The sequence below is a fragment of the Myotis daubentonii genome, chromosome 7 (genome assembly GCF_963259705.1).
Source record: "Myotis daubentonii chromosome 7, mMyoDau2.1, whole genome shotgun sequence".
Lineage (NCBI taxonomy): Eukaryota > Metazoa > Chordata > Mammalia > Chiroptera > Vespertilionidae > Myotis > Myotis daubentonii.
This window is the reverse complement of record NC_081846.1, coordinates 24556814-24582073: the sequence shown is the minus strand read 5'-3', so window position 1 is coordinate 24582073 and position 25260 is coordinate 24556814. Positions and strand designations below refer to the sequence as shown.

Genomic DNA, 25260 nt, shown 5'->3' with positions numbered 1-25260 from the left:
CTAGTGATCAGCAGAAGTCAGGCCTGACATTCTGCTTTTCTAACAAGTTCCCCGACGCTGCTCATGCTGCTGGTCTGTGGACCACTTTTCCGTAGCAAAGAGTTAGAATTCAGGGGTGGGCAAACTTTTTGACTCCAGGGCCACAATGGGTTCTTAAACTGGACCGGAGGGCCGGAACAAAAACATGGATGGAGTGTTTGTGTGAACTAATATAAATTCAAAGTAAACATCATTACATAAAAGGGTACGGTCTTTTTTTTCAATAGTTTTATTCATTTCAAACGGGCCAGATCCGGCCCGCGGGCCGTAGTTTGCCCATGGCTGAGTTAGATCCTCCCTGATGGATGGTAGGAGACAAGGGACCCTCTGTTCCATGCCTGTAAGTTTCAGGCTGCTTGTCCACTCCGTGGTGACTCTCCGAAGATATTTCCAGGGTTCTGAACATTCTTCCTTAATGGAAATTGAATACTTCATTTATCTCCCACATGAAGAAAATCCATCTGGTTTGGAGTTGCATAATCCAATACACGCACTGTGGAGCTTCTTTTGTTTGTTTTCTTCCGGAGTCCCCACTAGGTTACTGCCAGCGAGGGTCAATGGGAATGGTCACCCGGGACATGTGGACCAGTCGAGAAAGGCGATAGGGCTTTTGGTGACATTGCTAGCAAGGTAGACACCGAGACCTTGATAGACACAAGGATGTCATTTAAGTTGATGAAGGGATTTTGATTTCATAAATCATTTTTTAGAAGAAATTTCAATGGGATTTTAATTCATGAAGTTAATGCCCTTTAACTCTGCAGATAACCAGCGCTTCCCCTTCAGATCTCGTTCACCTTCCCTTTTCCTTTCCCTGTCATCAGGAATGTTGTCTGGCGATTCATGCCTATGCAGGAGGACTGAGTGCCTTTGTCACTTAGTCCCTTGTTCAGTGATTATAGTGAGAAAGGTCTTCCCCTGCCACACCCCCCACCCCCAGGAGGCTGAACCAATATTACACGTAAAGTAACTTTCCAACCCTTTAACGTGTTTTAAAATGTACCTTGGAAAAATGCCTTGTAGAAGAAGTAAATTGGTTTTGTGTATCTAGAAAGAAATGGCTAATTTGTTATTTTGGCAACTTTACTTCTGAGCACCATTACCAGAGTGGTTTTGCGTATTTTTCAATTGGAAATCTGTTCTTGTGCTGCTGGGTACTCCTTATTTAACTTGTTTGATGAAACTTATTTGAGCCCTGTGATCGGGAGCACTCTGTAAATAAGAGATTATTATTTTAGATTGCCAACTTAAAGGGCCTTCACAAATCTGTCTCCAAGTAAACGGCCTTGAATAATTCAGTCAGCTGTGCCAAACAAACAAAGAGTGGGTGATTGATACTTAGACGTAGCCTAAAATATTCCAAAATTGCAGCTTTTAGGACAATTTATACTGGAGTTGCTTAGAGCTAATGAGGGTAAATTTACCAAGATCTATGACGAAAGGTCTTGATTTGAAAAAGCTTTTTGCAGGTTTAGGTTATCAAGCAATTGAATAGCCTAGCTCTGAACAGCAAACATCACTTACTTTGTCTCTACATTTGCCTTTTTAAATTGAATTTAGTGTGCCAATGTATTTCCTTCACAAAGTGTATTGTTTTAAAATTACCATTTCAGTTCTATTACTCAAAGCCTTCATTTCTAATGCTTTCTGACAGTTATCAACATAATGAACCATAATGAAATGATGAGCAATCTTCAGTGCAAACCCAGTGTGGATCCCAGTGGTTCTGTGACTGTGTTGTTAAAATTTGAATGCAAATTATAATAACATCGTCCTTACTTGTTCCCAAGGTCAGGAGAAGAGAGAGACTTTTTTGTAAGTGCTTTAATTTTGGAAATCTCACAAGCATTTTCAAACAAGCCCTTGAAGGTATGATGTTCTGTTTAATTCTTTACCCCAAAGATTTCCAGGCTTACCAGTCTGGCTGAGGGATTTGGGGAGGGATGTCTAGCATGTGGCTTTGATGTTTAAAACCATAGGATAAAAGGCCATCGTCAGTTTCAAGTAAACTCCTTGTTTTTTTCTACTCAAGAACATATGTCTTTTTGGCTTTAAAGCTGCAAGTAACTAATAACGAGAAGGGGAAGGGCATTCTAGGAAACTGATTAATGAGAGTGCAGTTAGATCTAGTGAAAGGCTGGTTCGTAGGAGAGTGAGAGTATAGGCCGATTCCCAAAGTTTTGTTAGTGAAAGTGTTTCAGAGGATCTATCGATTGATCTCTAACCACTCCATGTTGTATCATCCATGTAATCAATCATTGTTGTGAACATATTTTTATAAAAATTGCCTCTAAGGTTTTCAGGGAATTTATTATTTCATGTTGATCAAATTTGCAATATACTAGTGTAGTTTCATACTGCATTTCATTTGTCATGAGTCTAAAACTTAAATTGAGACATCAGCTCTCCTATTGCTAGATTACATGACATGGTTCTGCTGCCTGTTAGTCAGTGCCTGTCCCCTGGACCTTACAAACCGACCAAAGCAACCAAAGATGTTTCGATGATTTGGAGGCAGCCTTCGCTGACCCATTCCATTTCCAGGCTGCTCCTTTAGTGAGACATCAGTTGTTCAAGGTCCGATATCTGCTAGTGAGTGAGCCACACCCTTGTCTCTTCTTGCTGAATTACCTTTTAGCATTTTGAATACTATGGGAAAATACATCTAGAGAACCCAAGAACACAATTCTTATCCAATGACATTTTAGAATAGACAGGAAAAGATCACTTGGTGTGCTAAGTGAAAGGAACTAGATGGACCCAAGGCTGATGATCACTTGCCATTTGGTTATTTGCAAAATTTTGTAAAGCTTTAATATAGATCAGGTATCATCTCATTGAATTATTTGCTTTAAAGCAGTAGTATTGTAGTGTCGTCTTTAACTCCCAACCTACTTCTCATGCTATAGGGGTTATTAGTACAATGTGGATTCAGCTGGAAAGTGCATAGGTGTGAGGAACACTAATGTATGCCTAAGTGAAAGGCTTAAATAATCTGCCAATGCCACTTAGCCAGGTTTTTACATTTTTTTTTTCCACCACCATGAATAATTAAGAATGGCTTATTATCCACTGAGCCCTGTCATTTTTGGATAACATTTTTTACACTATTCATAGAAGTCATAGAGCAGTTGTGCACAGCAGGCTTCTATGAAACAGGGTCAATTATACATTTTCTTGAGATTCCCTGGGGTGAGAGCTAGCTACCTTCTTTGCTATCAGTGTTTTGATTTTCCTCTCATAGTTGATTCTTGTTCCACATGCTCTTTACAGCTCAGCAGAAGCTGAACAGGGAGACTCCTATTGCATAGATATCATTGCCCCCCATCCTCCTGTGACCATCCACCCAGGGAAAGACCTTTAACATAGATTCCCAATTACACTTCTCTGTAGAAGTTAGGAACCAGGTAGGGAGGACAACCCAGCTAAGACAACCACGCCATCAAGAAAATAATGGCAGCAGTTGCCAGCATCAAAGTTAGGGAAGCTAGATAAATGTTACTTGGGGTGAATTGAGAAAGTTGGGAGCGTTCCAGCTTGTTCTACAAAGAATTCATAGTTATGATTTTTTTTTTCCTTTCAGTGTCTAAATCCTTGTGACAGTGGTTGTTTTAGCTCTGGAATCAGGGTTTCTGATCATAACTTTGTACTATTGGTTGTTAATTTTGGCAAATGGCTTAACTTATTTTACAGTTGCTATGGCTAGTAAATACTTTTCTGTCAGATTTGATTAGGGGCTAAAATAAAATAAAGGATGGCAAAGTGCTTCCCAAGAAATCAGAATTAGTTCACAGGCTAGTTAATTCTAAATCAAAATATTTATGATTTAAATATATATTACTTTCTTCAGCTTTCATAGTGTAGATTCCTCTGGGATAACAGGGAGTTTATAGGGTACTTCAGCCACAAACTAGTCACCTTAAAAAAAAAAAAGCAAAATTACTTCACCAATTAACCTAGAAAAGAAAAGACACAAAGGTTGCTACAATGGAGAATGGGAAAATAGATAAACTAGAAAAATACATGGTGGCAAATTTTCAGCAAGGAGTTACCTCTTTAGGAAGCCAAGAGTATTTCATGGCAGCAGTCAATGATCGATGGGTCCAAATGGTTCTGTGTTTTAATAATAGGCAGTTTTGCTTTAGCACATTGTTAAAATACAAACTGCTGTGATAAAAGGTTATGCTCTGTTCATATATCTCCGATGAGGTGTCCCTGAACAGCAGTCTTAATGTAAACTAACCCACGGCAGCAGTGCTGAGAGAAAGCAATTAGTGGGGGCAACATATACAACTGTCAGGGGGGAATACATGGGCTTTATTTCAGTAAAAAACATATACACCCATTTACTCTGCCTTATAACCTGTCACTCAGCTGGAGAGAGATTAACAAAGGCTTATATGAAGAGTTGGAGGGTTTTACAGTTAAGGCATTGAAATATCATAGACAGCACAAAAGTTGTAGATGATTAATGAAGCTTTATGAAATTGACCTTGAGACCCAAGGTGCCTCTTCCTATGAAGATGTGTCTTGGTTGCCTTGGCATTTTAGTAGGGTGACAGTAGGGCTTAAATAAATTGATCATAAGAGTTACGTTTCTGCCCATACTCTGGGGGGATGTTTCTTTCCATATCCAGAATTAATTTCATGGCTCAGGCATTGAATTTTAAAATGATGATTAAAAATAAATTAAGTATTAAAAGTCACCAATAACTCTGGAAACCACTCTCTACGTGAACCCAGCTACGTTGGTTTCCTATCAACTGTCTGCTAGCCTTGGTTACAGACTTGGTGTTTTAAAACCTTTTTATTTGATCAGCTTTTGTGATATATGCAAGTGCTAGGGAGGTGCAGCATCCTTCATTCATTTATTCGTCAGATATTTAATGAGCATCTACTATATGTTTGGCATCTTTGCAAGGACTAAATCAGACGAGAAAATATTTTCTGTTCTCATAGAGCTTCTGTTGTAATGGGAATATAAATAATGAACAAGGTAATTTAAAATGCTCACAGTAAGGAAAAAACACCAAAGATGACATGGTGTAGGGCCAAATGACAGAGAGAATTTTACTTTGCATAGAGTAGTCAGGAATGAGGAGGGTGAGTTTTGAGTTGAAACCAGAGGGTTAAGGAGGCAGCTATTGAAAGAGCTAGGGCAGAGAATTCCCGGCAGAGCTACCAAATCTAAAGTACTTGAGTTGCATGATTAAAGTTTTTCTAACAACATGAGTTTTAAACTTGACCTATTCTTCCCTTGGTCCTGGAATCTGCTCATACTTTAATTTCAGTTGTTATAAGAAATAGGAATTAAGGTTTATATGTCACTTTGTCCCAACTTACTTCTAAATGCAATTATCAATACAGATTTCTACCATTTGCTAAAGTTCCACTTACTCCTATAAAAATGAAAAAGTCCATATTTCCTGACCTATGAGTTTGGGGTGGAATACATAGGTTGCAGCTGTCCTGACCTAGACTTTCCATGGAATGGTTCACACCAAAGTCCTAGTTCACATCAGAGGCACTTAGGACTTTAGGTTCAGTGTTGGCTGATTCTTTCTGAATTGAAGGCTCATATGGATTTCTTATGGATATGTAAACATTAGGTTGTCCTAAATGGGGCTCTTTTAAATCCTCTATAAGCCAGCACATGTGTTCTAGAAACTACTCAAAAATTATACTTCAGTCTAATACATGGGAGGAAAGAACTAAGATTTGTGGAATTACTGGAATTTTCTCCTATACTTGGAATGTTGCCCTTCTTACATGTCACGTTCACTTATTTTCTGTCAGTAGTGTGGGATTCATTTCTGAATGCTTGCTTTTCCCAGAGGAGAGCACATGATAGGTTAAGGAAGACCAAAGTTCTTGTATGATTTGACATGATGTAACATGATATATGATAGCTGTTTGCTTTTGCTGTAATTCGGCTATAGTTTTTTCTGGACTTCATACTGTCAAACTGCTGCCAACTGAATGCAAGTTGACATCCACTAGACAATCATAATTGCCCATTGTAGCACCTTCCACCAATGCCTACTGTGTGACACAGCAAGTATTTCACACCACCAGCGAAGTGAATGGACGTTCATTAAATTTATTCACAGTGGCAAGAAATGCAGGGCCCATTTCTTTCAGAGCAATGAGAAACTCAAGAAATAGGCCACACTATTCTGCATATTTTATTGCTTCCTTAGACAATGAAAGTAGGTGTAACTTGGCATTTAGAAGCCAGAGTTGTTATCTGGGCTATATAAATGTTAAATCGGAGGTTCTTGCACTGAGCTCCTCTGATAGGTTCCAGGTATGCTTGAAGCCCCTAGAATTAGGTGCAAAATTATGGATTCCTGTGAGCATCTTCTTGGGAAGAGGGTGCGTTTCTCCCATCAAATTCTCTGGGGGCATTGGGGGCGAGGGGGCGGGGGGCGGGGGGAGTTGCAGGCAAAGTATGACCTGCAGGCAAAATTAAACCATTCTTGCACATAGAACGTTCCTGGAATGCAGTCACGCGTTCGTGTAGGTATTGTCAGTGGCTGCTTTTGAAGAACAGTGGCCGGGCTGAGTAGTTGCCACAGAGGCCACATGGCCCATAAAACCTGAAATATTGACCACCTGGCCCTCTACAGAGAAAGTTTGTTGGGCGCTGCTCTAAAGGATTCTCAAGCTCAGGGCTATTGCATTTCACTTTTGGTCCTGATAGTACAGCTATTATCTATGCCACTAAATTATATTTAAAGTGTGAAGGGCTCTTTAAACATGAGAAGTTTAAAATAGTTTAACATGCTATCCCCATTCCTGGATGCAGGGAGAGAATCTTCAGCTTATATGTGAATTCCAAGGGGGTTCTACAAATAAAGTAAAAAATGAAAGGAAGGACAGTTGTTTTCCCTTAAATACACTTCAGTTATTGATCAATTTGTATTTTAAAATGTCTTAGTTTTGATGATAAAAATAAAATTAAAAGAACAGTAGCTCTATAAAGGCTAATAAAGAATATGCCAGCTGACTTCTTAAAATGCTAAAATTGACTTCAGAGAAAGTTTTTCATAACTTCATGCCTGATTATAGCATGACCTTAACTCAAGATGGAGAAAGGAAAGTCATAATAACCAATCCCAAATGAATACAACTTTAATTGATGGATTTTGCATTTTTTAAAATTTATTATTGATTTTTAGAGAAGGAGAAAGAAATACTGACCTATTCCTCCACCCATTCATGCATTCATTGGTTGTTTCCTGTGTGTGCCTTAACAGGGGATCAAACCCACAACCTTGGTGTATTGGATGGTGCTCCAAGCAGGCCAGGGGTAAAGCTCACATTTTAAATTCCCAGCCACATTGGTTGAGTGGTTGGTTAGGGAGTTCTAAAAACAAGAGAGGATGGAGTGTTTGCCCTTACATCCTCCTGGTGCTCACATAATCCCCACTTAGCTTCCTTTAGTTTCTTTCTTTCTCCCAGCTTCCCTTCCTTCAACTATCCAGTGAATTATCAAAATAAATCATTTTTTTTTCTTTTTCTTCTAGAGCAGGAGACAAATACTGGACTCTCAATATATATTGTGATCCCACAATCCCTCTCAAAAGAAGTAACCACTAATAATATATATAGCCCTCCTTACTTTTTCCAATGTGTTTTTAAATTATAGAAAAGAAGAAATTGAATTAAACTAGTTACATTGAGATACTCATGAATCTGTATGTAAAAAGCCGACTAATACTACTTTAGCTCAGAGAAAGCTGTATTAATTCACAGCTTGAAAACACACTGGAGATAGTTAGGCATAGATGCATTTGAGGATTTTGTCAGTTTTCCCTGCAGTCATTCACTTATTCATCGACTCATCAAATATTTATTGAGCTTGCTCTGAACTACAAATCATGGTAGACACCAGGAAATGAAGACATCAGTTCATCTCTGGAGGAGCATATAGACTGGTGATAAGTGTCGCATTAGCAAACCATGTTCCAAACAAAATAGGAAATAGAAATAAAGACCTGAACTGTGGAACAATACCGTATGCAGATTGCTATTAGCCCTACATTCAGGCCACTACTGGGTAGCTTTAGAAAGCATAAAACCCTACTATTCACAGTGACCCACAAACTGCCTGATGCTAGTGTCTGCTCAGTGGACATGATGTCAATATAAAGACTAGAAAATTAAAACAAATGCCACCTTTATTCCTCTCCGTGATACATCTTGTATTTGTAATTGGAGACTTATTTGCCGATGGATGGATATATTTCTGATGAGAAAGTCAGTTACCTTTCAGATATATAATTGTTCCTAAATATCCAGATACAATACTTACATGAACAAAAGGGAAGATAATCTAAAAGTTAAGATTTTTTTCTTTCTGGATCATTTGTATTTACTCAGAGAATTCATGTAACTTAGAAGGCCTATTTCTTTTTCTTTTTAGCCATCTCTACAGGTGATTGCTTTAAGGTGCTGCTAAGTATTCACTTTTGACTATATTAAAATCCCTACTTTTTTCTTATGTCTTGAGAGGAGAATTCTTTCTTTTCTGAAGAAGAGATGACTCCTCCTTTAAATAGAAACACACTTTATATGTTATTATCATTTAAATGGCAAAAGGTAAAAGAAAGAAAGAAAGAAAGAAAGAAAGGAAGGAAGAAAGAAAAAGAAAGAACAATCCCACAAAAAATATAACCACCATTATGATTTTAATTTATAAAGCGTTCTTTTTTAAATTGTTTTATTGCTTAAAGTATTAAAAAAGAGTATTACATAGGTCTCCTTTTATTTTTTTTTAATATATTTTATTGATTTTTTACAGAGAGGAAGGGAGAGAGATAGAGAGCTAGAAACATCGATGAGAGAGAAACATCGATCAGCTGCCTTCTGCACACTCCCTACTGGGGATGTGCCCGCAACCAAGGTACATGCCCTTGACCGGAATCGAACCTGGGACCCTTCAGTCCACAGGCCGACGCTCTATCCACTGAGCCAAACCGGTTTTGGCCATAGGTCTCCTTTTATTTTCTCCCTTTGACCCTCCCCTAGCCTCCCATACCCCTCAGTGTCTTGTGTCCATTGGTTATGCTCATATGCATGCATACAAGTCCTTTGGTTGATCATTCTTTCTTTCCTGGTTCCTGTGCAGGCCAATGTTATAATCATATTGGGTGGACATTTCTATATTCCCTTCTCCCTGCCTCAATTCTGTGTTGTAGTCTAATTTCTAAGCTGCAACTATGCTCATCTAACCATCATTCCATATGGCAGCAAAACATAAACCATGTTCAGTACCATTCACCAGACCATTCATGGAGACAACATTGAACTTGAATTGGCCTAATTTTCCTTCTTTCCTTGAGCATCTACGCAAATTTTCTTCCCAAAGGAAGAAGGTTGTTCTGGGCTGGCTACTACTGGTTTCCCTGCCAGCCCTCCAATTAGAAATCCTGAAGCATTTTTTTCCACGTGGCTGTGTTATATCTCTAAGGCCTGTGACCATTTAGTTTTCTGCTCTATTTCTTCTCTGTTTAGACACTGCCATGCCCCATCCTACATACTAATTACTGACTTTTTGCTTCTGTGGTGTTTGATTCATTGTGTCACATTTTCCCATGTGAAAGTGGACCAGGAACCTTGGCATGGATTTGAGAGTCACTCTCATTTAACCCTAGAACCTTGCAGCACAATGAGAACCAGTGACTGACCTATTTTATAAACCAAGCTGTGGTCAGCTTCAGATGCAAACTAGTAAGGATTTCACCATGGTGGCAAGATTCTACAGAACCTGAACAGGACTGATGATACACACTCCCTCTTCCTACCTTTACATCTCAAACTTTGGTTGAAATTGCTGATTTTGTTGTTCTTATACCTTAAATGGGGGCCATATGGTGGAGTGGAAATAACCCCAAAGTGGAGTTGGCACTTATGGATCTTAGATTCTGCCACTAATTATATTGCACAGGCTTTCCATATTATCAGGTTCACTTCCTGGATCTCAATTTCCTCATCTTTAAAATGAAGCTGTTTGACCAAATGATCTTTACCATCCTACCTGGCTCTAGGAGTCTGTGATTTTAAAGAGCTCTATTCGTTTATTGAGAAACCATTTATTTGACCTTGTTATTTTCCAAAGGACCCTTAATACAAATGAAAATGTAAACAAAAAGAACACTGGTATTTTATTTATGGAAATTTCTGTGGGGTAATCTCACCTTTAACACAAATTTTCCAACATTGTTTTCCCTGTAAGGTTCACAGATCAGGCAAGAGAACAGAAGACATCATAATTAGTCTCAAGGAGACATTGGGAAGGCACACTTACCTTGTTAAAGTAAAGCCTTCAATTAAGAAAAGGAGAGTAAATTGGCCTTATTCAGTATTATCACCAAAATTCTTTTGCTCTTCATCACCATTAGCTGAATAGTACTGAATATAACCCCTTGTATGTAGATTACATACAACTCTCTCCCGAAGGCGACTTTGGAACAGTACATTCCATTGTGGTCCATGAGATAACACTTGTCCTGACTTCACACAAGCCTCCAGGTAACTTTCCTCAAAGCAGTCATTACAGATAAAATAGAAGTAGAATAGATACAGTGAGCAAGAAATCCCAAACTTTCATTAAAACCCACTTTTGGCTCTTTTCTTAGAGGATCACAACGTGAAAGGAGAAGGAAAAGAGAGGGCTTTCCGACTCTCACATTGAATAAATGTTTTTGATTAGAGTGTGGAAATGTCTTTTAAACATTTGGAACCAGCTGAGGTCAGGAAAATTACCTCTCATGTCTCCCACACTTATTTTTCTTCTTGAATTCTTTTGTGTGGTAACTTCTTGGCCTGTAAAAACTAATCTACAGCAAGAGAGTCATCATTGTTCTATAATCTTATCTATTATTACTAGAGGCCTGATGCACGGAGATTCGTTCAAAAATGGGCCTTCCTTCCCCTGGCTGCTGGCACTGCCTTCGCTCTGGCCAGAGCCTCCTTTCTGCCTTCCCACGCTGCCCAGAGGCCCTGAGCAGCTGGGGCGGTGCCTGTGTATGCAAATTAGCCCACCATCTTTGTTGGATTAATTTGCATACTCACTCCTGATTGGCTGGTGGGCATTGCAAAATATGGTCAATTTGCATCTTTCTCTTTTATTAGTGTAGATTGTTGTTAAACCACCACTATCTGTTGGGATCAGTTGTTCTATTCCACCACCACCATTCATATTTCAGAAACTCTTGCATGTCCATTGGAATGAGTACAGGCCCTTCTCCCCACCTCCCCACCCCACTATCTGAAAGTTGAGAGTTTCTGTGAAACCTTTCTTAAGCTGAAATGGCCCACCACCTTAAGGCACATCTTGCTAAGGGATGCACAAAGTAAACTGAGATAAAGCACAGATGCTGACAGACACAGTTCAAAGCTAAGGCAACTTGATGCTTTAATGCTGAGTTCCTGGGAAAGGAGGTTGGCATGCAGGGTGCACGCTGCTTCTATAACAGCTTGCTGCAAAACAAATGCAAAACACAATTTTCACCATTTTTTTCATAAATGCAAACATCATTTTTGGATTTCTTTCCATTGGTGTAAACAGGTACTAATGTTTTCGTAAAAGCAAAGCCTAGGCAGCCTTGGTCAGTTCAAGGGCTGAACGTGTGGCTGGGTGCCTTTGTACAATATCTGCCTCAAGCTGGGATGTTTCAGCAACAGGACCTTCCTTCAACATCTTTGCAACCAGGTTAAACTGGTTCCAACTAATTACCCAATAAACAATTTAATCTTCCTCTATATTGATGACATACTCAACTTAGGAATCACCATTTATCTTCAGAAGTGGTATATATCTTTTAATTTAGCAGAGTCCCACAATAGCTCTGGGAATTAGAATTGCATTTGCATACCCATTTTTCAGATTATAAGATCGAGACTGGATAAGTGTGATATTTTCCTGCCACTTCAGAGGGGAAGCCTGGACTTGAGCTCATTTGATGTAGAGTGGCCTTACATCTCAGAGTGGCAGGTATTGCCACATTTGTTTGCACACAAATGAAAATGACACTCACACCTACAGTTTTCTATTCTATTTTCATTTTAAAAGATCTTTTTGCTAACTCGATTTTCTTTTTACATTATTTGCCAAATGGGCCCATCTACCTCTTGAAGTTGCAGAGAACAATAGAAACTGAGAGATTTCAAAAGGATCCTTACAGTTCTTGGTGTGATGGTATGTTTTTTTCTCTTTCTCCAGGCCCACCATCTGCTCCCCTAAACTTGATTTCAAATGTCAATGAGACTTCAGTGAACTTGGAATGGAGCATTCCTCAGAACACGGGTGGCCGCCAGGACATTTCCTACAATGTGGTGTGCAAGAAATGTGGAGCTGGTGATTCTAGCAAGTGCCGACCCTGTGGCAGTGGGGTCCACTACACCCCACAGCAGAATGGCCTGAAGACCACCAAAGTCTCCATCACTGACCTCCTGGCTCATACCAATTACACATTTGAAATCTGGGCGGTGAATGGAGTGTCCAAGTATAACCCTAGTCCGGATCAGTCAGTGTCTGTCACCGTGACAACCAACCAAGCAGGTAGGAAGTGGATCCACTTTATTAAATGATCTAAATGTGCACATTATAGAGAAGGGGCTTGTGTTGATATCCATGAATGATATTAAAGTTCCAAAATTAAAGTAGAACTACATGGACCTAATTATAAACCTGTGAACTGTGTTATAATACAAAAGACTCTTAGATGAACATATTTTTACTAATCTGTATTGGTACATTTATATTTGCTGTAGTATATTTATATTTTCTATTCATGCCATGTTACTGCTGCATGAATTGCAGAACTATTGTAAAATCTTAAATATCAGATATTTAAAAATGCAAAGTAGAATCTAGAATTCTAGGCTCCAGCCCCTGACCCACTCATCCCGATTCCTCCCCTGAAGAAGTTTCCACGCATCCTCATGCTAATTTTCCATTCTGGATTTCCGCCACATGTTTTCCATTGCCGGCTCCCTGTTACTTATTTCTGGAGAGTTAAAGGGAGCAGGAAAAAAAAAACACACAACTATAGTTTATCCTTTAGTGAGGCTCTTAAGAACAACAAACTTTGCTGGCAAAGCATTATAAATTGCCGACAATCCTATCACCTCTTCCTGCACTTTTCTCTTAAATGCATGTTTCAGTAAGTGCACTCAATAGTTAGGTAAAATATGTCTGTACTAATTGATCTCTAGTGAGAAGTATTCCAGTGTCCCGATCCAAAGCCATTATTTTTCCACTTTCCCCTGAACTCTCTAGAATAAATAAAAAGTTAAGACTTGGGGGAGATTTTGAACTGGAGCTAGAAAGGCCAATCTTCCCCAAAGGCAGCTTCGGCGACACAAAGGCTGTTGGTCTTTAAAATACGTGATATGAACTGATCATCTGGTGATGCTTTTGTCTTTAATTTCTGCACTTCCAGGTTGTGAACGCTATTAGTGGTCATTGGTTTTGTTTTTCTATAAAGACTAGAATGATTGAGGAGGTTCTGATGGCATCACAAGCACTCTGTGATGGCCAGTCTCTGATTAGTGCTCTTTCTGGGAGAAGGCCCTGGAAATGCCGCGTGCTGATCCTGGGAAATGCATTGGTGTCACTGGTGTGTCTGAGTTACAAGGAGCCAACGAGGTGCAGAGTGATCTTTGCACACCCTGGAGAGTCTGATTTGTGAGCCAGTCGATATCCTTATGTTCAGCCTGAAGCACCTTTCCAGCTTTTCTCAAAACACATCACCGCTTCGTGTCCTTCACTGAATTAGAACTAGGAATGGAGACTTTGAGGCCTTAGTGTACAGGTGAAGTCATTCTCTTTGGCAGAGAACAGCCTCTGGGAGATGTGCTGAGGACAGGCTTGGCTCCCACAGACTTTGTGGGGAGACGTCTATGGCTTTCTGTACACCTAAGGATTCAAGCCAAAGGATTATGTCAACCCCCGCCAGGCCAGAAGGGGCAAGGAATGGGAAGAAGACAGGCTAAAGATCCTCCCCTTACAATGAGGGAAGAGAACAGTCAAAGTTGGACTAAAAATGTAGGTGTAATTCTTTTAGATCTAGGAGAAAGGTGGACAGGGAATTCCTCTGACACAGTGAGGTTGTTTTCTCCGCCATGGTGAGCAGTCCTGGCAGGAGGTTTGCTGAATAGGACAAAATTCCACCTCCTTATTTTAATTTTCATGAAGGGTGATGCTGGGAAGCTGTTCAAAATTAAAAATAAATCTTTCAATAAGGAGACCTCCTATGTGGCCAGCCAGAAAGCTTTTGCTTAGCTGTGTCGTATATGTGCACAGCCCTGCCTCATTATCCTACCATAATTTGGAGCTCACTAATTCAAAATCATTGGGGGAGTTTATCTTTGATTAACAAACCCTTTCTTCATAGTAGGGCAAATTAATAATGTAGGCCAAAATTTGGGTAAATGTAGCAGCCACAAATGCTATCAAAGCTCTCTGAAGCATATTTGCACATACACAATTGTATTCTAATTGTAACTGTTTCTATTATTTCATTAAATTAAATTCCTAAGGAACCTTTATGGGCAATGATGTGTCACTCTATGAGGAATACACAGAATCAATGAATATTAGCATTTACAACCTGGAGGCCACAAAATTTTATGGCTCTCATTTTTGCTCAGTTTTCACAGGGTTCTTTCTCTCATCAGTAACATATTTAAGAAGAAACACAAAATCTAGAATTCCTGGTTTTATCATCACCACCTCTGAGACCACAGATGAACAGCTCCATGAAGGTGAAATGACTCATCCAAGCTAATGTCAGAGCCAGTGACACTTGAAACCAAGGAGAGCTCCCTTCTTTTTAAATTATTACATAATTAATGACACTCATATATTCTGCTTGGCATTCTCCCCATTTGTGAGAGCAGACTGGAGGAGGAGGTGTAGCTGTAACTGGGCTTTGATCCTTTAGTTGTAGAATGTGGTGTGAATGGGCTGGTCTTCTCATGTGGCTATTTAAATCATTCTAACCTACATCTTACTGTGGTGTCTTAGGGCCTATTGACACCTTTCCCTCCCCTCCTGAGTTCAAACCCAATTGACCTAGAAGACAAGACAATGGGAACTCAGAATGTCAGCTTTGTTGCTGATCAACTGATGGAAGAATGTCAGCTTTATATCTGTGGCCAAAAGGGCTAGCTAGCTCTAGTAACACTTACCCAGTGTCACCCCCAGACACTCTAGCCCAGCTGGCCAATTGTAGGCTCCCTTCCATATAAAGCTTGCACCCCTAAGTTTGCCCAAACGGTCACTCTGTGCAGTTAGGCAGGTTTGAGAGAGCAGAGTGGGTGGAGCTAAGACATAGTTTTTCTCCCAAATTCTCTTCATGAGATAAGTCACCCCCACTCCGACCTCTATGCCAGGACCAGTGAGGAAGAGGTGGGGAGAGGGTGGTGGGTGGGAGCTCCAACTGAAGTTGCCCTGTACAAAAACAAGGTAATCGACGTTCTCCTTAGAATGCCTTTTCGACATTCACAACCAAGAGGGACAGAGTGAGATTCCCCTTGCAAACTCTTATTTCCCTTTCTTCACTTTCTGTCCTCTGGCAACTGCTCTGCCTTTTGTTTAGAAGGAGATGGCTCTGATGTTTATGAAAAATGGATAAGCAGACTGCTGGGTGATTTGTTTTCTAGATGGCTTTCCTTTGGTTTACTTTTACTTAAGTGGACCATCTCAGGCAAATAAATACAGCATGTGTCACTAGGAGAGAGAAATGCTGTATAAATAAAATAAGGTTTTCCTGGCCGAGCAACAGAACTGTGAATATTTTTACTAAAAATGCTGCCATGGCTTCCAGCAGATCTTAATATCAATGAGCCTGGTTTTCCTGTGCACCCCCAGACCCCCTCACCTGCCTTCCAGCTATGGGGCTGGACCATTCTCTAGGTGTTATTTTAAATCCTTATGGAAATCCTATGGCTGATAATCTATACTATTCCCAAATTGTACTCAAGGGCAGTGATTTTTGAGTTATATTTTGCATGTGACACTGTTCCAGATTTTTCACAGTGAAATACATCTGCTAATCTCTCTTCAGCACAGCTGTGGTGTCCTAGTGACAAACATCTTGAAAACTCTGAGTTCGCAGGAGTTCAGATAGTTGATGGATTATATAATTATTTGAATCTAGCTGATCTCTAAGATCTTTTCCAATCCTAAAATTCTGTGATTCCAAGGACATAGACATGAGCTATGAGCATGAAGAAGGGGGGCTTATTTCTCTCTGATGTTCAGAAACTGGCTCTAAAGGCAATTCCAAGAGTGGGAAAAAGCCCAAAAATGCTTCAGCAGAATTATCAGAATACATCTGAATCCTGCCTTCCTTTCACCCCTTTAAGCCCCACCTTGTCAGACAAAGTATTTACTTCGAAGGGCAAAACAGTAAGCTAGTTGTACCCCCACTATAGCTATTCCAGGCTTCTCTCCACACATTGGGCACTGTCTGGGGACATTTCTGGTTGTCCCAATTGGGAGCAGGGCATGTGCTATTGCATCTAGTGGGTAAAGGCTAGGCATGCTGCTCAACATCCTAAAATGCAGAGGACTGCCCTACAGTAAATAATTATTCAGAATTTCTGTAGTGGCAAGACTTAGAAACTCTGCTCTGGTGACATGTTTGAAAAACAGAACTTGTGACTTCATAGCAGTGCCCACCTTATAAGGGTTCTATGGTCAACCTGTCTTAGCTTGTTCCCATTGCTCTGGGCTGGGGAGCTCATGTTCTCACATTATTCTCAGGGGATAGGTAGTTAGAGAAGGCCCTTTGGGGCCTCCTGTGGAGAATCCCAGTTGCTTTGCCCTTGGATGAACTGGTGCTGCTTGTTAGACTGGCCTTGTTCTCTAGGAAGACAATTTTTAAAAACTACCAGGAAACTCCACACCAACAATCAAGTGGCAGAACACCTCCTGGTGACACCGGCACCACACATAGTAGATGTTTGTTGGTTAACACATTTATTTACAGTAATAACAATCAGTGAACTCTGTCGAGGAGTGAGAAACTGAATGTAACCAAAATAATGAGTAAAGAAAAGAAAATAACTAAGTACAAGAGGCATACTGTCTTTTATTGCTCAACTGGTAAGTTCCCATTCTCTCCTTCTCTGCCACCTTTTAATTAGACCTATTATGTTATTTGAATGAGATAATGGAGAACAGTGGGAATTCTCATCCTTACTGGGTGTAATTGCTACCTGCCTTCCAGATAGTAACAGGAAAGCTTCAAGGAGATGGTGGGAGAAAAGGAAGCATCTTAGAGCAACCAGTTAGGTAATGTGCTCTAGGCATGGTGGCCCTGGGTAAGGGGGGGACTATTGCGTAATTATGCCTAAGGCTAGAAAGTAACATGAAAGATGCCAGGAAGTCCAGTTTGGCCTGATTTGAAAGGCATTGGAGCACAAAGTCAGACTGTAATGGTTCTGAGGGACAGTGCTTGTGTGGGCCTTAAGTGTGGTTTGAGATCACAACAAACAGACATCCTGGTGATCGTGAGAATGGAAATGGAATATTAAACCCAAATGAGCTGTGGCCAGGACCAAGGCTTTTCTGTAAGCTTGAAAAAGAAGCGGGGGGCGGGGGGGGGGCTCTGTTGATATTTTTGAGGCACAAATCTCCAGTTTCTGTTAGTGCCCCAGAGTGGGGTTGGCAAACTATGACTCAGAGGCCAAATCTTGACACTCCACCTGGTGTTGTGCAACTCACTAAGAATGGTTTGTCTATTTCCAACATGTTGAAAATAATCAAAGGAAGAGTAATATTTTGTGACATTTTGCAATTATGTAAAATTCTAATTTCAGTATCCATAAAGTTTTATTGGAACAAAGCCCACTAATTTGTGTTGTCTAAGGCTGCTTTTACAGGACAACCACAGACTTGAGTGACTTTAAGAGAGTGAGTGACCTTCACAGGGAACAGACAGGGTGGAGCTAAAGTGGGTTTACAGCTGATTGTACAGAAAATAATACAATGATCAATAACTAGTAATACAAGAATAAACACTGTGTTACTCACAACTATAAACCTACTTTGGCCATACCCTGTATTAACCATCCCTGACCCCTGCTTTGGAATACTAAACAAGAAAGAGGGACAGTGAGAAAGGAGGTTGAAAAGACGGTGATGCCCTTGCTGGTGTGGCTCAGTTGGCTGGGTGTCATTCCGTGCACCATAAGGCTGCCTGTTTGATTCCCGATCAGGGGACATTCCCAGCATTGCAAAACCCCTATCCTGGGTGGGGGTTATGCAGGAGGCAGCTGATAGATGTTCTTTCACTTGCATCAATGTTTTTTTTTCTCTCTCTCTTTTTCTCTCTCTTTCTCTCCTCCTCTCTTCTCTCTAAAAATCAATAAAAAAATTTTTTTTAAAAGAAAAGATGGTGCCCTAACCGGTTTGGCTCAGTGGATAGAGCGTCAGCCTGCAGACTCAAGGGTCCCAGGTTCGATTCCAGTCAAGGGCATGTACCTTGGTTGCGGGCACATCCCCAGTAGGGAGTGTGCAGGAGGCAGCTGATCAATGTTTCTCTCTCATCGATGTTTCTAACTCTCTATCCCTCTCCTTCTCCCTTCCTTTCTATAAAAAAATCAATAAAATACAAAAAAAAAAAAGAAAAGATGGTGACATGTTAGTATCATTTGTTGGAACCAGTTCAACAAAGGGTATGGTAGAACAACATTTAGCTTAATCTCACAGTTGAAACAGTTTTGATATTTGGCAAGACCCCTTCTATAGTAGAGGCTTTGAAGATATGAACAAGATTTCACAAAAATAATTAGGTTTTCAATACGCCTTTGCTTTCTTGTACGGCACATCTTCTCCCAGTGACACTTGGGTTAAGTGCACACTGTGGAGCTTGCTTGAGTCGCCTCAGGAGGCAGTGTTCTGATTTTCTTGCAAACGTGCATTCTTAGCACTCATTGTTGTATGGTTCCTACATGTTGGCAGCAATTTTCTTTTTAAGTAATAATATGTGCTGCTCTTTCCCATGTCTCCTCACCAAGATGATTTCTGGTTTGCCTTTGATCTCAAGTGAATCATGTTATTTTTTTCTTACTTCTAAGAAATTTAAAGGCAAAACACATGATGAAACTAGTGAAATCTGTAAGTCAGAAATCTTTCCAAAGACATTTTAAAATCTTTCAAACAAATCATACAGCAATTGCTTTGAGGAGGTTTGTTGAAAAGTTGTTTGCACATCCTCAGAACAGCTGACTCTCCAACAACACAGGCTTCAACCACATAGGTCCACTTATATGAGGGTTTTGGTTTTTGTTTTTTCTGTAAATACTGTAAAGATATTTTCTCTTATGATTTTCTTAATAACATTTTCTTTTTTCTAGCTTAATTTATTATAAAAATATAGCATTTAATACGAATAACATACAAAATATATGTTAATCGACTATTTATGTTATTGATAAAACTTCCGATAAATAGTAGGCTCTTAGTTACTTTTGGGAAGTCAAAAGTTACAACTGGATTTTTTATTGCAGGGGAGAGCTCAGTGCCCCTAAGCTTCCCCACATTGTTCAAGGGCCAACTGTAGTTAGTATGTCCTTGTTGGGACAAGTCTCTAAAGTAGAAGCTGGTTTGAAAGTCCTTTCTGTTCCTGAATAAACACACAATGGCTTCAGAGAAGCCAGCCTGTGGATGTTCCCATCGAAAACTCTGATCCAGACAAGGGCTCCTCATGTTGTTCAACATTCCTAGGAGATGTACATTTTAAAAACATGTTCAATTTTTTTTAAAGGGAGTAGTCTGTTGATTCTAACTTTATACATAAACCAATTTTATGTTCATGGAATATTGTTACTACCCCCTCATTATTATGCAGACTCATTCATTATGATAATAATTAAGAATACTGTAAACCTGTTCATATACACTGATACAGGCTTCTGGTGTGTGGCACCAGGGTTCGTGTATTTGTATTCAGGGTGGGTACTACACATCCTGGTAAGGAGAAATAAATCAAAGCCTTCCAAAAGAACATACTAAATTATCCAGCTTCAAGGTTGACTGAGCAGCATAGACAAATGTCTATAGAACCTAGTGGTAATTATTGCATATGAATAAAAAATGGGTTGCATTTCTTTTTAAGATGAGAATATTTCACTGTAGAAAAATGAAAGTTGTATTTATACACCCAGGACTGAGAACTCTATTTTTCCTGACTCCTTCTCCTTCCCTCCTACAGAAACAGGCACACAGGTTCATTTGTGAGAAGGAAAATTCATTCAGCAGCATTCACTCTAAACACTTGACAGTCTAATTCTGATTTGCGTTTTATTTCTGAGTTGTGCTTGTTACTTCGAATGCTACTGCCAACTTTTACACCCTCTGGGGAAGCCATCAAGGGATTTGAAAAAAGCAGTGCCCAACTGAGATGAGAAATGAACAGGGCAGGGCGAGCAAAGATTTTAGATGGGCTTCTGAATTGTCTAGCTGTCGCTCCAACTGGCTAAATTAATTACTGTCTCCTCAGAGGAGTCAGAGGAGACTCTGGACTCCAGTTCACAATGGAGCATCAATAAAAAGATCCAGAGAAACTTTATCAAAGCTTCCATTAACCCCCTACTGATGTCTTTAAAGAGTTTTTTCCTTGAACACCAGGAAAACCAAGAGCCATGCTGCAGGACTAATCCTGCATTGAGAGATCTGAAATCTACAGGAACTAATTAAGATTCTTGTCCATGTCATCCCGATATACAGAGCTTTCTCTGAATTTCAGCATTCATGTGCTGTTTTCTTGTGGATTACCCAATAAGGGAGCATCCCACATATTATATTTAGGTAAAGACTTGTGTGTTCTTTTTTTTTGTTGTTTTGTTTTGTATTTTAGATTTTACATTTTAATCTGTCAAGATAAGTAAGGTTTAGCTCTATCCATCAGCATTTAAAATATCTATTTTAAATGGCTTTCCCCAGTATCTACCTTTTGCCACAAAACACACGCGCGCGCGCGCACACACACACACACACACACACACACACCTTTTTCATTACTGTCTTTGCCAGAAGAATGAAAAAGATTTCATAGGCTGTCTCAAAACTGAAATAACAGAAAAAAAGAGAGATGATGGCAGACATCAGTGTGGTCTCATGCCCAGTGAATACTGTGGCTTTCATTGGGAAATCTCTCTAATGATTTGGTCCCACACATAAAGGTCAGTGCCCCGAGTGCTAGACAGTCAGCAAAATATCTGCCAATCACTGAAGAACCATATCTTGTATTCAATCCCTTCTTTCTCTATTCTGATAAACGGGTCAGTCGGCCCTAATGAACTTTACTGTGGCATTCCTGAAGGATCTTTTGTTGTTGTTATAACAAAGCACAAGGACTCCATTCTAAAACACAATCTATTTAAATTATCTTATGGGTGAAGTGGCAGTGATTTGAAATATTTGTTCTATTTTGCTCTCACTCTTGGAAGGAGAGGGGGACAGAAGAAGAGGAAGGGTGGACTGCTCCCTGTTGCCTGGCGTCTTCCAAATGACCATCTATGTACGTGCATTTCTCACGCAGTCTGGTCCTCATTGTCAAAAAGGTTGTGGATAGATTATTAAAAACATCTTATCTAGGAAACTCTTGTCAGTGACTAGTGCATACAGAGAAGACTTACATATGTCACTGTAGCTTCTCAGTGGGTGCTAAATAGGGATCTGCCACCAACAGGCTCATTGTGCATAACAAGCTTGGACAAGGTCCATCCATTAGAACAAACGCTGAAAGGGGCAAGATCACAGTGACTCCCTGGAGAGTTGGTATTGTCTAGATAACATACTGCAAGCTGTAAATCTGCCTCCTGAATCAACCCTATTTTTTTTTAGCATAATAAGTGTTTATTTTGAGCATAGTAAGTGTGAAGGTAGATGAGCACAGAGCTTCGTCCACGTTCCTTTATCAAAGTCAGGGTCGCAACATACAAACAGACACTGATTTTGAGTATGCAACAGACTGAGAGCTTAATTAAGTGTTCCTTCCACTCTCTAAGATAATCAGGGACTTTTTAAAATCTGATATTTGCAGAAAACCCTGAGAGCTGCTGGTGGAGCCCCTCCTTGTGTGGGATTCCCCTGAATCTGGTCCTGGTCCTGCAGGAGAGTGTGATTTTAGGAAACTTCTAGGAGGATGCTTTTGGAGGCTTGGGGATTCTTGGAGCTAACATCATTTTATTCTCCCCATTTAAAATAGGAGCAGAATTGTGATTACACCATGTAATTGGGATTCTTGTTTCTTTGTTTGACATTGAAAGCAAGGAATCGAATAGAGCCAAATATCTCCCTTGTGAAAAGTGAGAGTATCTTTTTCTAACCAGGAACAGTGGCCATAGAATTTAAAAACCACACATTGGGTCTGTTTCTATTTTGCTTGTTAGATAGAGAGCGAGCAGACAACTCTGGTGGAGGGTGAGGGGGGATTGAGCAAAAAAGAAATAAAAAAGAGAAAGAATTCATGGACACCCAAACAGTGTGGCGATTGCAGGAATGGGGGTGGATGGAGTTGTATAGGATATAGGGGGGAATAAATGGTGATGAAAAAAAAAATAAAATAAACACACATTATTTTCACAGACCTTATTATAGACACCAATGCTGAGTAGTCAGCTAATTCACGTGTGGCTTTAAGAGGCTGATAATATAGTTAAGGTATCTTTATGTAATAAAAAGTATATCGTTTAGGAAAAATGGTAGATGCGAAGACCTTTAAATCTCATTGTTAACTTCAAGGGTGTGACTTTAATTGTACATATTCTTTGGGTGGTGGCTTTTTCTCCTTCTCCCTACCTCTTTTTGTTTCAGAACACACACTGAATCCTTCCATAAAACTGCCCATTGTGTGCTGAAGCCCTGCTCCAATGTCCTTCTTGGAGATCATACTAGGGGGCTATTTCTAAGTGAAATGTTCTTCTAATGAAGTCCTTCCAGTATTTACAGATTGACTCCTGGGTGGAGCAAATAATACTGAATTTCACACTTCAACAAGTTGTGTTAAAGAAAGGTCCCAGTGAGATGCTGTGAACCTTCTAGTTTAAAAAAAAAAATTCTTTTCAAGTCCTAAAAAGCTATCACTTTCCTAATACATTCTTTGTTATTCTTCAGGACTATGAAAGTCATCTTGAATTCTCAAGCACAAATCCAGTTGGAGACATCCATTGGCCTTAATACTATCTTAAAATTTAATAGCTCTGGTGTTTCAGCCTTGGTCTCATAATGCCTGTAGGAGTTTAAACTATCTGGCACATACAATTCATGTATCTGGCTGATACCCCCAATTTTTTCTAAATTAATCCTATGGTTGCAGATTCCCAACCTTAAAATCCCTTCTCATAAATTATGCTCCTTCTCCTAACCTCTGTCATAGCTTTAAGAGAATTGCCAAAAAGATAGAGTTTCAAATAGGAGGCTCGCAAGAGTATCATTTCATGGCCACATTTTTGAGAGCATAGCATGTGGTGACCATTTGTATATGAAGCATTTTCAAAATGTGCTGGTTGTAATTTAACCCAAAGGTCTCTGAATCTCTTCTCTCTACTTACCAGTCACTTCTTTGTGCTTGTCTACATAGCAAGCAAGAAACTGGACAGGAAATAATTGGCTTCAAATAAAATGAAGGCTTCCTTAGGTAGAGTACTAAAAACCAGCTTCTCAGCATTCTATGGTTCCTGGATATTGTCCCCTAAATATTTTGATACCCTGTGTTCAGAACTTTCGCAGACTTCTATGCAGTGAAACCAAATGGATTAAAATGGAGAGTCTTAATGCTTCACCACAATGGCCTTCTCTCTCTCTCTCTCTCTCTCTCTCTCTCTCTCTCTCTCTCTCTCTCTCTCATCTCTCTCACTTGCAACATTCTATTTAACATCCATGGTCATCACTTGTCAGCATTTAGCCTTTGTTCTTTAAGTCAAACAACATTTCAACTGGGAAAAATCCTGAGTTGTATAGAACACACAGATTTTCAACTGAAATTATATTGGAATGTTCCCTCTGCCTATCTCACCCTGTGGGTGGTCATCTGCAGCCTATAATTTTATGCCCTTTACGCTTTGTCAGACATTTTTTTATTTCTATCCCACCCCCCCCTCTATTCTCTCTATGCATTTCAAAATGAAATAAGAAAAAAACAAAGATGAATTACTAAAATGTAGTTTCAGAGATAAAAATGTTAACAGCTGGTGAAAATGCTTACAAGTTAAGGAGCTTATATGATCAATTTATGTATACCACAACTTTTTTTGAGCCACTGATGTGGTTCTTTTAAACAACCATTAGGAAAAGTAGGTATCCTGTTCCAACTGTATATGTGATGGGAAATTGGATGGCTCAGGAGATGACTAATGGGACTCTGGACCTTTCTGTCTTTAGGTCACCTCCTTGAATCTGGACTCCATCATAAGTGGTCTAAGGCCCGACCATCTGGCAGCCATTGAGTGGCTATGGTAATGGACTTGGTCTTGGTCCAGGTCTTAGTCGACAGGTGTTCACATCATAAGTGACACTAATTGACTTCCTAGTCTTTCAACTTGGAAAACGACAGTGGACCATCACTGTGACGGTGATGGAAGGAGTTATTCATGATATACTCAGACTCCATTGAAAGCCAGGGAACTCACCACCTTGAGCTGGCACCAACCTGGCACCTTGCAAATATTGTACTTGTCTCATGGGTTCCATTAGCCTCATAAATAAAATAAAAAAATTAAAATCTAATTTCAAAAGATTTTCAATAACTTAGAATGGCTAATGCTGCTTTTCTGAGGTTACATAAGCATCATAGATTGAGGCTTTTCTTTTCATTTTGTGTTATAGTGATTAGATGCCTTCCATGAAAACTATATGTAAGGAGGGAAAAAGAAAATTGGATTCTGGGCTTCTACGATAATATCAGTCAGGCTATCTGCTTTAATTTTTAAATTTTTTTCTTTGTTTGTTTTGGGGTTGATTACCAGGTCATAGCTATAATAAGTTATGAGTGATATGCTCTTTGATGAAGAATTTAATAAAGGTATTTTCAATGCCCTTGTAAAATGGCGACCAATGTGAAAAATTAACTTTGAGACTCTTTTATTAACATGAATTTCAAAGCATGGAATTCAAGGAACTTTGGTTGTTCCAGTTCTGTGAATCTAGAGTAAGTTACCATTTATTCACTCTCACCTGGGGACATGATTTGAGGGTAA

The 25260-nt window shown here is 39.7% G+C and overlaps 1 protein-coding gene across 8 annotated transcripts in view; it reads left to right on the top strand.

Moving 5' to 3' along the window:
- EPHA4 (EPH receptor A4) overlaps nt 1-25260 on the top strand; it is a 136935-nt gene that overhangs the window by 64011 nt on the left and 47664 nt on the right. For 7 of the 8 annotated variants that reach the window (XM_059703303.1, XM_059703300.1, XM_059703301.1 and 4 more), the window contains one exon: nt 12269-12607. In XM_059703303.1, the coding sequence (XP_059559286.1) occupies nt 12269-12607 (339 nt within the window). Of the gene's footprint in view, nt 1-12268; nt 12608-24445; nt 25036-25260 lie in introns of those variants that run through there. The other variant, XM_059703307.1, reaches the window with a different exon arrangement.